Source organism: Cibotium barometz, chromosome 42 (genome assembly GCF_041138505.1).
Source record: "Cibotium barometz isolate CiBa-2024 chromosome 42, ASM4113850v1, whole genome shotgun sequence".
Classification (NCBI taxonomy): domain Eukaryota; kingdom Viridiplantae; phylum Streptophyta; class Polypodiopsida; order Cyatheales; family Cibotiaceae; genus Cibotium; species Cibotium barometz.
The window spans coordinates 22,772,702-22,786,416 of NC_141087.1; the positions used below are offsets into that span (position 1 = coordinate 22,772,702).

At 42.9% G+C, this 13,715-nt stretch overlaps 1 protein-coding gene across 3 annotated transcripts in view; it reads right to left on the bottom strand.

Annotated features, from left to right (window-relative positions):
* Positions 1–5,654: 5,654 nt before the first annotated feature.
* The window catches only part of LOC147614272 (RNA-binding protein Y14A-like), a 33,318-nt gene continuing 25,257 nt past the window's right edge, over positions 5,655–13,715 (bottom strand). The window contains exons 4-5 of one of the 3 annotated variants that reach the window (XM_086780849.1): positions 6,193–6,308; positions 5,655–6,107 (exon numbers count right to left, since the gene is read on the bottom strand). In XM_086780849.1, coding sequence (XP_086636975.1) covers positions 6,260–6,308 — 49 coding nt within the window. In that variant the 3' untranslated portion in view covers positions 5,655–6,107; positions 6,193–6,259. Of the gene's footprint in view, positions 6,108–6,192; positions 6,309–7,748; positions 7,848–13,715 lie in introns of those variants that run through there. The other 2 variants (XM_086780848.1, XM_086780850.1) reach the window with 2 other exon arrangements.

Here is a 13,715-nt window from a genome sequence, read left to right on the forward strand (position 1 = left end):
TGTGTGCTATTGAGGTAGGGCATACCTTAAGTCCAATCACCACATTTCAAAAGCCTTTGGCAACAAGTAGATGCCCCATAATGTATGACCACAGTGGTGGAGAGTTGGTCCCATCCACCATTCCAAATAGATCGTTTCCATCCATGTTTCCCTAGAAAAAAGTTATATGTCATGCTACGTGTTCAATACACTGCAAATAGAGTGCCCACTGAATACAATCTTTAGGCTGCGAGTAGCTCACTCAAGTGCAAGTATACTGAAAATAACAGAGGAGGAGTTGGTGCCGCCACAGTGGAGCAAGGCGGAGGTGATCGTTGGGCATCAGAGCCACTAGGAGGGCTGTTAGAGATAGTCCACACACATGGTAGGGTTCTCAGAGAGGATGGCATGGTGCGAACAAAGATGGAGCTTAGCCAAGAGGCTAGAACCTTGCAGTATACTTGCATACACCCTAAAATGTGGATAAGAGGGTGTTTACACAATCAGGAGAAAAAACCTCCTAAAGATGAAAAAAGTAGTCAAAGATGAGTTCAATATCACTCCTATGACATACAATCTGGTTATGTTGAACTCTAACCCTTCAGTGCTTATCGTGACCTACTCAAACATTCATAGGGGTTCCACGATCCTTTAATCAAGCTTCTTGACTTGTAGTCTCCTCCGAGTCTTTCATTGATAATGTTGACTCCAGCACCTGCATCAATGACAACCCCTTCTATCCTTCTTTCTTTATAGCCTTCCTTGTTAGAGCACACCATCATCATCAGTACTACATCATCATGATTGGGGCAAACTGGCCGAAAACACCTCAGGATCATCAAGTAGCTCTTTCCTAGTGCATCCCTATTCCTTCGGTCTCGGCTTCCCTTGCTATCCTTCCCAAGCTCTGTTGCTCCTTAGGCATGACCCCCTGCTTCCTCAAGTAGCCCAAGCAACTTAGAGCCATTTTGATGAGTTGTTCAATCCTCATGCACAACCCCTTGCTCCCTCAAGCAGCCTAAGCAACCTAGAGTCATTTTGATGAGTTCTACAATCTTGATGGATAGCATTAGGTTTTTAAGCTGCTTTGGAGTTCCTTGTACTTTGTGTATAGTCTTTTTAGACTTGTAGGCTCTTGGGCAGGGAATTTTCTCTTTTCACACTGGTCTCGGCCATTCTTTAAAGTTCCCTTGGTTTTTCTCTCTCATTTTCCTCTACTTTGGTAGCTTCTTTGTATCGGCAGCCTTGCCCTTGCCTTTGCTCATGGAACCTGTGCGAGCTTTTGTGAGCGTCTTCCTCTATCCGGACTTCAAATGATGTTGCTCTATGCTTAGCCTTACTGTGCTTCTTGCATTCATCATAGTAGTGCCCTTGTAGGTTACAAATGTGCACCCACCCACAATAGGTCCTATTAATTTATTTTTTTTCATTGGAACCCTTACAATTTAGGCCTCAATATTTTTAATTAAATATTGACACTAATCCTATTTTATTTTTGCCCCATTAATTTTACCATTTTTTTCAAGAAAGAGACTTCTATTAAGTATGAAAAAAGCATACAACTATCACAGCTACTATAAGACAGAATAGAATAGAATCACCCCAATGTGTAAGGTGATCTCAACCACTGAGGAGCATGGTGCCATGAAAGACCTATGGGACTAGAGGAAAAGAAAATGCCATGGTCCCACTCCCGTATAAATACGTGTAATTTTACCATTTCTCCCCTTTGACCTAGATTAAATGCAGGTGTACACACACGTGCACGCAAGGGTTTTTTTCATTATTTTAAGCATATAAACCATGCTAATTTTACTCAAAAGACTCTTAATGAATTTTTTACAACTAATTTACACATTTTCTCTCTCCTCAGTGTGAGTACAATATTTTACACATTGAGTTTAATTAATTTATGGTAACAAGGATCTTACATGTGGCTTGGGCCTCATGTGCCTCCTCGATGGAGATGACAACAGAAACTAATGTAACTTGTTTATGGCTAGCTAGAAAAGAAGATGCTTGCGTAGAGAAAAAAGGTAGGTTGGCATTGATACCAAGATAAAAACATGCTAATAGTCAAGGCAGACCGTAATAATGATTCATTGCCATTAACGAAACAAGGTAATGCAAAATTATTAAAATCAATTAGATGATTGATCCAACAAAGAGGAGGTGTGCATTTCTTAATTTAAAAAATGCCTTTATAATTAAGCAAGATACATTGCAATTATCTCTTGATTTTTTTTCCTAATCATCCTCCATAATTCTAGCCCTTTATAACTAAGCAAGATACACTGCAATTATCTCTTGATTATCTTCCTAATCATCCTCCATAGTTCTAGCCCTTAAAGCACTCCAACTCCCCATGATTCTCTCCAATATTCCTTTATGACCTCCTTGAATACAAGTTTTGTTATTGCCCATCACTCCTTGGAATGATTTGATGTGTCCAAGGTAGAGAATATATACATTTTTATAGGGGGTAGATTTGCAAAGTATTGTACACTATGTTTCTTCATACCATACCACCACAAAGCGAGGCATTGTCCAGAGATGATGACAGTAAGGAGGTACACATAACCCTAAATGTGGACATGGTGTGAAGTGCCTTGAATTTTCCAATTCTCCATGAAAAGTTTAAGATCACAAAGCTCACAAATAAAGATAAGCAAAAGCTTGGAGTGACCAAGGCTCCCATTAAGAGCTTGAAACTCGAGTATGTGATACAATGTGCAATGCTACTAGGATGCATGTCCTAATGTATGATTTCTATGCAAGCTCTGTTATGCTATCAAAAGATGGACATAGGAGAGATGAGATTTCTATGCAAGCTATGTTATCATATCAAAGATGGACCTAAGAGAGATGGGATTGTAGAAGACATCTCAAGATGTAGGACACATCATTATGTATAGGAGGCATTTCTTGGACATGGGGGCCATGAATGAGCTGATCACATATAATAGGATGTCTCCTTGGCCTACATTCGATCGTCTTACCTACTTTTTGCATGAAGGTGCAGCTCTTAGGCTCTTTATGATGGGATCTAGAGCCCTCATGTCACATATCCAAGATTTAGCCATCCCACCCCCACCCATAGGACCCAACCACACTTATCTTGCACTATTTCTTTCCCCTCTTTATTACTCACCCTAGATCCCCCCCATTTCTACCATGATCTAGAGTCCCCATCTTTCCCCTCTTTATTACTCACCCTCGATCCCCCCCCATTTCTACCATGATCTAGAGTCCATCTATGAGGATCAATTATTTCTTTGCACTTTAATACTTAACCTTACACTACCCATATCCACACTTACATCACAACTCTCCTCCACTAACCACGGTTTTGCTCATGCTAGCTTTCCCTCCACTATCCACACTTCCGCTCATACATAATGATAGGGCAAAGGATCAGGAAGATCCATCGCCTCTCTCTCTCTCTCTCTCTCTCTCTCTCACAATCGAGGCAGAAGCTACAGAAGCAAACGAGGGTCTCCCTGTGCCTTGGAGGAGGAAGATTTTGAAAGAACCACCCCCACACCTGGGGTAGGAGACGAGAACTGATTGAATAACCTAGGAATGAGCAAAATCAATTGCCGTAGAGATGAGAGGAACCCCCTTTATGGCAGAAGGCCCATTTGGCACAACCAAGCGAGAGCTCCCCTTCGTGGGAGGAAGCCGCTACTGTAAGTAGTGAGGGCCCTCCTTCATGGGAGGAGGTTGGAGCTACAAGAATGGTACTACAGAGACCGTAGTAGGGGACAGACGCCAACTTGCGGTCTCTCTTTACCTGCACCAGAAAAGAAGCCCAGAGATATGGGGGGGAAAAACAACCTAACAAAGAGCTCCAAGCTCACCATCAAGAGATCAGAGGACGAGTGCCACATGCTGCTAGAGCAAGGAGATTGTGGTAATGAGCTGCACCGAGGTAAGCAAACCAATGCAGCGCGGTGGTCGGAGGGTACCCACAGGAACCCAAGGTTAAGCACTAAACCATGTTAAGATTACAAAGACAAACTAAGCATAGAGGTTAGGAGACCTTTTTCTGCCTCAGGAGGAAAAAGGTGCAGACAATGATAGACATTAAGAAATTTATAATGTATTATGTACAATGATGCTTAACGTTAAAAAATAAGGGCTCTTTTAATAGAGCAGGAGAGGTGGGCCTTGACAACCAGAAATTTTATGAATTTGGATTTTTTGTTGTTGAAAAGAAAAAATATCGTTGTAAGCTAATCCCTCAATAGCTGTAGACATTTGGGAGCTCTGAATTATGGCCAATTCAAAAGCCAATTCAAGGACAATTCATCATGGATTCAAAAGCGCAATGAAATTGTACTCTGTGAATGGTTCCAGTGAATAAGGGTTCAAGACGTCGGCATCCTTAACTCTGATTGAGAAATGGAGAGAGAACAAAGTAGAAAGGGAGCAATCAGCGTCGAAAGTTGCATGATGCTCAACATTAGATCATCTAGCAATTAAGAGGATCCAACTGAGTGTTCGTCCATACCAACTCTTTTCAAATGGATACAGATTGGTAGAATGCAAGGAGGTTCCTGCAGAGATAAAATAACTGGAACACCCCATGCAGCATCTGCTCCTATCAGGATACCATGCGCAGGAAGCATCGTGCGGGGATTGTTTATTGTACTGCTTGCAGAAGACTACAAGGATCTGTATGCATATATCATGAACATTGGCGAGAAAATAGCTTTGGTTTTCCTTGGAGTTTGGGAAACGAATTCAAACTTTACAGTGCAATACGTACAAATAATAATTATTACATTATAATAGAAACTGAAATTGGTTGGCTGTAAAAGCTACATTCAAACACAGAGAAGAACTATAAGTACTCATGTATCATGAATTGGTGGCATGATACAAATACACACCATCTTTAAGAGTAGAATTAAAAATACCAATGAAGCATCCTGCCACAAGCTACATGCAAACACACATGGCTCTCACAGACAAGAACTACAAATTCTCATGTATCATGATATTGATTGATGGCATGATACAAATACACACTATCTTTAAGAGAAGAATTAAAAATACCAATGTAGCATCCTGACAGTGGCATGATACAAACACATATTACCCATTAAACATCTGCTCCTCTACTTAAGCAATGAGTCTCACAGTGCAATAAGTTCTATGTATGTGTGCAGCATTGGCACGCATGAGGGGAGAGAGAGAGAGAGAGAGAGAGAGAGAGAGAGAGAGAGAGAGAAAAGAATTAAAAATACCAATGTAGCATCCTGACAGTGGCATGATACAAACACATATTACCCATTAAACGTCTGCTCCTCTACTTGAATTAAAAATGCCAATGTAGCATCCTGACAGTGGCATGATACAAACACATATTACCCATTAAACATCTGCTCCTCTACTTCAGCAATGAGTCTCACAGTGCAATAAGTTCTATGTATGTGTGCAGCATTGGCACGCATGAGAGAGAGAGAGAGAGAGAGAGAGAGAGAGAAGAATTAAAAATACCAATGTAGCATCCTGACACTGGCATGATACAAACACATATTACCCATTAAACATCTGCTCCTCTACTTCAGCAATGAGTCTCACAGTGCAATAAGTTCTATGTATGGGTGCAGCATTGGCACGCATGAGAGAGAGAGAGAGAGAGAGATGAAGAGAGCATCTACCAGATTAAAAAACATGATCGATTTAGACATCAGGAAAGTATTCAGCTTATAAGCCAACTGTACTATGCATACACAGAGTTGACACCGTAAGTTTTGATCAGCACAAACACCTATCACATATGACTACCAGTTCACATGCATTGATGTCTGAAGAAAATATCTTTCAAGAGCTTCCCCTGATCGCATCACAAATGCTAATATCTAATTATTGTTTGGTGCAGAACTTAACTGGCACTCTAGCTGGCATCAATTCAAATTGCTTTCTTGTTTGCTTGCTTCTGTATCAACTCCTTGCAGGTAAGTATACAAGAATAGTTACTTTGCAAAAGATGGGTGACCACTATATAAAACCTACTCAGATAACAAAGCATCGTGATTAGAAGGCCGCAACTGCCAAGTAGAAAAATGTGATGCTGTGCCGGATCAACAAAAGAAAGTTGTTCATCTGCCCCATATCTCCTATTTAAAAACACCACCAAGAAATATTAACCCTAGTGCAGTAACGGTAAAAAAAAGGCTTAGGACCCATACAAGCTCAACCCACCTTGCTTCTATAACCGTAAGCACCACACATTCTGATAAGTGCCTTTGTAACAAGTTAACAACCAAAACTAATAGCGTCTTCTCATTGGGCTTCTTGAACGCCCATTACGAGGAGACCTGCCAAAATTTTAAAAAGCCAGGGAAATCTGTAAACTGTTTTGTTGATGTACCATATAACCAAGCAATTAAGATTCACCTTTTATTAAATACAAACTTCAAAGCCACAAGAATTGAGTTGGAGCGATTTCGCCTTCATTTCTCCTTTTTCAAACTTCAAGATAAATGTGTACACAATCACTGGTTCATTAAATAACAGTAACCCGTCGTCAATTCTCTGGCCAGTTTTACATACAGTAATTTTGAAGAAGTCCTTGCACCTTCTATTTCAACACGTACTGTTTGCTTTGAGTGACAGTCTCCTTCATCAGTCGAAGGCAATGGCAACTGATGACTCAAGACAGAAGTTGGAGATAGTGTGAGTTGTTGCCATCTTATGATGCACTAGGAGCAATGATATCCACAGTCCATGTCAATAGACTAATCTGGAAAGAGAGTCATTGCATGCTTTTGCAGCATCCATTGGAGTTAGGATGCAGGTGAAGTTGATGCCCTACAGTAGGTTACACAATGATAAGAGCCTTACTTTCAGAAAGTTCATGCAACTTGTCTTTCAACCTCGCATTAAGCAGATGGGCATCATCAACTTCTCTTGCAGTATCCATTGGAGTTGGACACAGGTGTTGCTCATGGCCTACAATAGTTTACACCACGATGAAAGCCTTACTTTCAGGACAAAGTTGATAAAACTACTCTTTTGGTCTCGCATGAAGCAGATGGAATCAACATGTTGAATTCTTCCAAGTAAGCCTGCCACCAGCAAGCCAAGCAGCCAAGCTTCCTTTATTGCCTATTCTAGTGTTGTCATGGAAGGACATTTCTTTAACTCTTTAGGGGCACCAGAGAGCCAATCGTTCTAGAATGAAAATACGTTGTGCAGGCATCTTGCATCTGATAGAGGGGTTTAGAGCTTCCAATGAGGATTGTGCCCCGCAAAGATCCAAAAATCACAGGATCCATTTGAATGGCTCTCTTCTTTGGTTAGGGGTGCCCCGATGCTTGAACTTGGTCATAAATTGGTGCTTCTTGTGACCGGTGCCATGTTTGCATTGGTGGAGGACAACTTGCTCTGTCACTAAAACTTCCGCTTCATCGATGACGTCTGGTTGACCAAGGCAGTAGCCGGAGCTTCGTGAGACGCCGTCGATCTTTTTGATGAGCGGAAATAGACCAAAAGTCCTGAACGACAACTTTGGGCAATTCTTTTTTTTTTTTTTGGGGGGGGGGGGGGGGGGGGGGGGGGGGGGGGGGAAGATCGTTCTATTAGTCAATGAAAAAGCAGCCACAAAGGGCTAGATACAACCATGAAGGTCTAAATACAAACTCACCTCATTTAAGGGCCGGAAACAAATGATCAAAAGGGGAAGAGACACTTCTCCTCCGACTGGCTGCACTGTGAGGAGCAGGCTATCTCATACAGGAAGAGGGGGGGATCGAGGTGGGGGGCGGGGGGGGCGGGGGGGAACAACCACACAGGTGGTCTGTAATGCCAAGTGGGGTCACCAACTCTATCTGTGAGAAATGGGCCTACATTGCCACCTGCCAAAAGAATCTGTTTGAAGTGCAGTACACAAAGATGCAATCATTACTATCAAGGGCTGCTCTTAGGCAAAAAAAGGTCGACAACAGAGTTGCTTTTCTTGGCAAAACATGATAATGAACATTGAAAATATTCAGCCCTCCATGCATCTTTGACAAACAAATCCATTCACACCTCAAGAGCCTAAGTGCTTTCTTCTGATGTCTGGTTTTCCATAGGATCTATACTATCCTCTGTCGCGCATGTGAAGGCCAAGTAGGCAATCGCCAATATGCTTTGATCTTCAAAAAGACCCAATCTGTGGCATCACTAACAGATACATTCGACCTCAATGGGTAACCAAGATGTGTAACAATATCTGTTGTTGGAAAAATCTTTCCATGCCATAATATATTGTGCAAATCCAAGGCTCTAAATGATAGCAATTTGGATTTGCGAAAAATTGATGAACAATCTTGCAGGCCCAAAGAATTGAAGAGCCCTCATAAGGCTTTGCAAATCTTGCAGAGTGTTTTTGGAAAAGAAAAAGGAATCATCAGCATAAGTCTGCGCCACTAAATTACAATCATCTAGTAATTGTAAACCATGCAAAGTCTTTGATACATGAGTTTGTACATATATAGAAGCAAAGGGTGAGTGGCACTTGTTGTAAGCCCAACGGGGCGTGTCGTGACAGACTCAACCATGTGTCCATGAAACCGGCCTCTGGAAGAAACCAAAGTGCGGTAGACTAGCAATCACCCAATCCAATTGTAGTCCAGTCAATAAACAAATAATCAGGAGCTAGAGTGCTCCAACACAAGAAAGAGAATGACACTTGTTGGCCCCAAAGCTTGGCGCCCCTTTTCGGTATTTCTTTATTCAATTTCAATGGAAAAGTTTTAAATGATTACAACATGGCCATTCATGGCTCGTATGTCTGCAAGTCCAATCTGCCAATCCTCTGGACCTCTTAGCATAGAGGTTTCACACAGCTTAGTGTCCCAATAACACCACACTATTATCTCCTCTAATCTGCTAAGTCAGTACATCCAAGAGGCCTTGAATATGCATTTGACTGAACCATGCACATAGCCACAAACTCAGCCATGAAAACAGTCCACAAACTCTTCCAAATCAGCCCACAATCTTGTCCTGTTTCCACCCTCTGAACTGCCAAACCCTTCCCCTCACAAAGGGCTAGAGAGAACAACTCCGGAACAATCACGAGCCAGTGAAAAGAGAGACTCCATAAGACACCTCCTGCAGTCCCACTTGCTCACAAAGAGAGAGAGGAACTTACAGTCTTTATGTCGCTTTCCCCTAGAGAAAGAAAAAGAGAAAAAGCAATTCAGCCCGTCTGTTTGCACAAGAGAGAGGGAGACAGTCCAGCCCTTGTGCGCCGGCCTGTTGCAAAAAGGGGAAAAATCTGATGTTCTGCCCCTGTGCGCCGCCTGGAGACTGCTCGCCTCTTTTCCACGAAAAAGCCAGCCCCTCTGTGTGGACACGTACACTGCAGCCCAACTCCTATTGCACAAAAGAGTATGTGTGTGTGTGCTGTAAAGTAGCCCCACTTCCTCTGTCCAGCCCACCTCCTGTCCTCCTGCAGATCTGCGCAGCTTTTCACCACAAAAAGGGGGAGGTCCACGCACTGTTCAGCCCCTGCCCGCCAGCCTCCTCAAGGATGAAAGCGCCTCTGCGTATATCTGCAGTCGACAGAGAGAAGAAGAAAACTACACGTGTAGATCAGCCCTTGCCCGACTGCCCTCCTTTCCCCAAATGCAAGAGATAGAGAGAGAGAGAGGCGTGTACTCCAAAAGTAGAGTAGCCCCCCCCATAAATAGCCTAGGAGCCACTTAAAGTTTTAAAACCTTCCCAAAGGTTATAAAACCTTTTAAGTTTTAATTCTTTTGTCCCCTTCACACTTGGGGTTGTCCACACCTGTTTCCTTTTTGTCCGAGCACCCAAGTATGAAAATTTAAATATATAACTTACTCACTGACCACCATGCTCACACTTATGCTGCACCAATTTCTCAGGGTCATGACATACCCCCCTCTTGAAAAATGGCAAGCGTCCTCGATTGCATTCTAGTGATACAGCAAGACATCCAAAGCGGAACCACACTGATAACGAAGGCTGCCCAATACAGTCAAATATCAGCCATGTGATCCAACTAAAAGTGAAAAGTACAATATGGCAAGATCAGCATCCCAATCTCTCTAAGCCATGCATATGTAACAACATTCACTGCAAACCAATGGTGTAGTAATAGTCCAAGTTGTATACCACTGTGAACCATACACAACCACAACATCCAATGTGACTAGTACACATATATCATAGAAGTCCCATAAGCAGATGTACTGTCAGCTGTCAATACCTTCGGGTGAGACAAAAGCTGCACCAAGCAACCTCTAGATGACATTTGAGCCTGTCTGTATCAAGGAAGCGGAGGTGCTACCCCCCTCTTGAGCATCGGGCAATGCCCCAGACCCAAGCTCTGTTGAACTTGAATGAGCCATAGCAAGAGTCGGCTCCAACTCGAAGGCATCGAGATAAAGCTACAATACCTGAGGTGAATCTGCTAAGTCACCCTCCTTCATCCACTTCGCATCCATTGGTGAATAGTTCTTGAACTTCACAAGATAGCGATGGAAAACTTTACCTCGTACCTTTCTTTCCTTATGTGCTAGTATCTGCTCTGGAATAAGAACCTCATCAAGTTCCTCAACTTCTGGCTGAGCCTCATCTGATACATCCTCGGGCACATCCCCACGGAAAGGTCTAAGTAGACTCACATGAAATGCATTGTGAATCCTCCAGTAATCTGGTAGCTTCAAACGATAGACCACCTCACCAATCTTTTCCAATACCTGAAAAGGTCCATAATAGCGCATGCTCAACTTAGGGAATAAGTGCTCTTTACCCTTCATCTTTTTGAGCCTAGCTTTCTCAAATCGAAAAAGAACCCAATCACCCAATGCAAACTCTAATGCACGTATGTGACGGTTTGCTGTCTTCTTTTGCTTTTGCTGATTTTTTTGGAGTGTCAACTTAACTCTCCTATAAGCTTCATCCATGTTCTCCACATACTGGTCAGCCTCAAAAATCTTATCCTTTGTGTGCAAAATGGATGGTACCTTCTTCCCTCCTTCCACAATCTCAAAAGGCGCCTTGCCCGTCAAGGTATGGATGGTGTTGTTATAAGCGAACTCCACCAAAGGAGGATACTTTTCCCATTGGTGTTTGTACTCTGACACATAACACTTGAGAAGATCTAACACTGTGGAATTAGCCTCTTCCGACTGCCCATCTGCCTGTGGATAAATTGATGATGAAAACTTGAGAGTTGTACCCATGTTGTCAAACAACCCTCTCCAAAATAAACTCGTCATCCGTGGGTCACGGTCACTAATGGAAGACGAAAGCATGCCATGATACTTGAAGATGTTTGCCATGAACAACTTCACCATGTGATCAACTTTGATCTTCTTACACACGGAAATGAAATGAGCCTGCTTACGGAACCTGCATATGATAGTCCAAATGCCATCATTCCCTGTTTGTGTCCTCGGAAGATCAAATATAAAATCCATGGCAATGCTCTCCCATGGTCTATCTAGAATAGGTAAAGGCTGAAGTAACCCTAGTGTCTTCTAACGGTCATACTTCACCTTCTGACATACGATGCATTGCCTAACAAAAGCATCAACATCTCTTCTCAAGGTTGGCCAATAAAAGAAAGCCTCAATTGTCTTTACCGTGGCGTCAATACCTCTATGACCTACATACGGCGGAGCATGACTTTCAATCATAACCTTGGGTCGTAACTGCCTGGTAACACAGTCTACCATGCATCAACAAAAAGCCATCCTTGAGAGTATAATGATCATGCCGCTGACCCTCCGACATCTGATCATAGACCCTGCCAAAATCCTCATCCTGGGCATACTGCTCTTTTATCTCATCAAGCTCATGACGATAAGCAAGTGAAACTACTGAGACCTGTGGCTTGCGTGACAAAGCATCTGCCACAACATTCTTTTTGCCTTCCACACGTACAATCTGAAAGTGGAACATAGACAAAAAGTTAGCCCATCTCATATGCTTCTCAGAAAGTTTAGTTTGCGTGAGGAAATAATGCAAGGTCTGATGATCTGTCTGCAAGGAGCGAAGCAATCTCAACAAAATACAATTGAAAGACATATGTCCCTCTTCGGTACAAAAAAAGCATTTCTTAGCATCCATCAAAGCCTGTCTCTCCTCAAGAGTTCTCTTGGACATTGGTAACTTCTCATCGCTTCTCTATAGGCACTGTTGCATCACGCGAAGCATGCCCTGACTTTTCAGTTTTCTTGCTTGTGCTTTTGCTGCCCTTAAATCCAGTTGAAACTCCAATGAGTAACGCATTTGCCATCATGGCATTCTCTATCATCTGTGACATATTTGTTACTCAAGTCTTAACGCAATAGTCACGTACTTCCTTGGACAACCCACAACAATACTTCTCAACCTGCTCAGATAATGGCACTGCACGATAAGAAGTAACTGGGAGTAAAGCTTTCCAAAACTTCTTGTTATAACCCTCAAGATTCTCACATTTTGATGCATCCAACTTATGCCATGCTGTCATTACATCCACCTCAAATGTAGATGTGAGCCACACAGAAGAGAACACCTGTTTAAACTGTACCCAAGTAGATGGTGCTATGCCCTGCAAAAGAAGAGTGGACCACCACTGCAATGCATTGCCCTTGAGAAAAGTGGTAGCTTTTCTCACTTTCAAGGATTCCGTGTAATTTCCACCAGAAAAAGCAACATCAAACTGATGTAAAAAGGTAAGTGCCTTGAGCTTGTCTTTGGCCCCACTGAATGTGTCAAATTTTATTGCAGCTCCCCCTTCCTTATAATCCTTCACCTTACCCATAGGCGTTATATTATCGTAAGGAAGTGGCCTCACAAGATTGCTAGTCCCTGAATTCATGCCCATCATAGGGTCAACATTGCCAGTTCCCACACCTTGCATAACATGCATTCTTGTTGATCCTCCCATGTTTCCAAACATACCACTATGCATACCGGGCTGCATGCCCCCATACATGTTTCCTTGCATTCCGAGCTGCATGCCCCCATACATATTCCCTTGCATACCGGGCTGCATGCCCCCATACATGTTTCCTTGCATTCCGAGCCTCCCGGAGGGTAACCCCCAGTCATAGATTGGAACATGGAACCACCGCCAAAATAGCCTGGATGCATAGACTGCTGCAGAATAGGTGGCTGAAAATCAGCTCCAATATTCCCTTGCATTCCCATGCCTCCCGGAGGGTAACCCCCAGTCATAGATTGGAACATGGAACCACCGCCAAAATAGCCTGGATGCATAGACTGCTGCAGAATAGGTGGCTGTCCGAAAAAGGAACTCTGTGGGTTTGCACCATAAGTGTTCTGTATGTTAGGAAACGGTCCAAAAGCAGGATCCTGTGGGAAGGCACCACTATTGCCCTAAGGTGGATTCCTAGAACGCACTTTCTTCTTCTTCTTCTTCTTCTTCTTAGGCTCAAAAGGGGCTCTCATAAATTCAGCAAACTTCTCACTTTGTGTGAGCTGCATAAACACATCCACTGCCCCTACCAAACGAGCTTTAAACTGGGCATCATCTTCCTCTTTACTTGGCATGTATTCTGGTTGCGTTACATCCTCATATCGTGCATCTTCTGCAGCCTATTCTTCTGCAAGTACATCCTCAAATTCAATCCTCTCAGGAGTGGTCTCCTACTCTTCCTCATCATCATAAACATAGTTATCTTAGGAGTCTGCCATCTTGCTGAAATTTTCAACAATGGCTTTCCTCGAGACAACCACAAGCTCACCCCCTTAAGAAA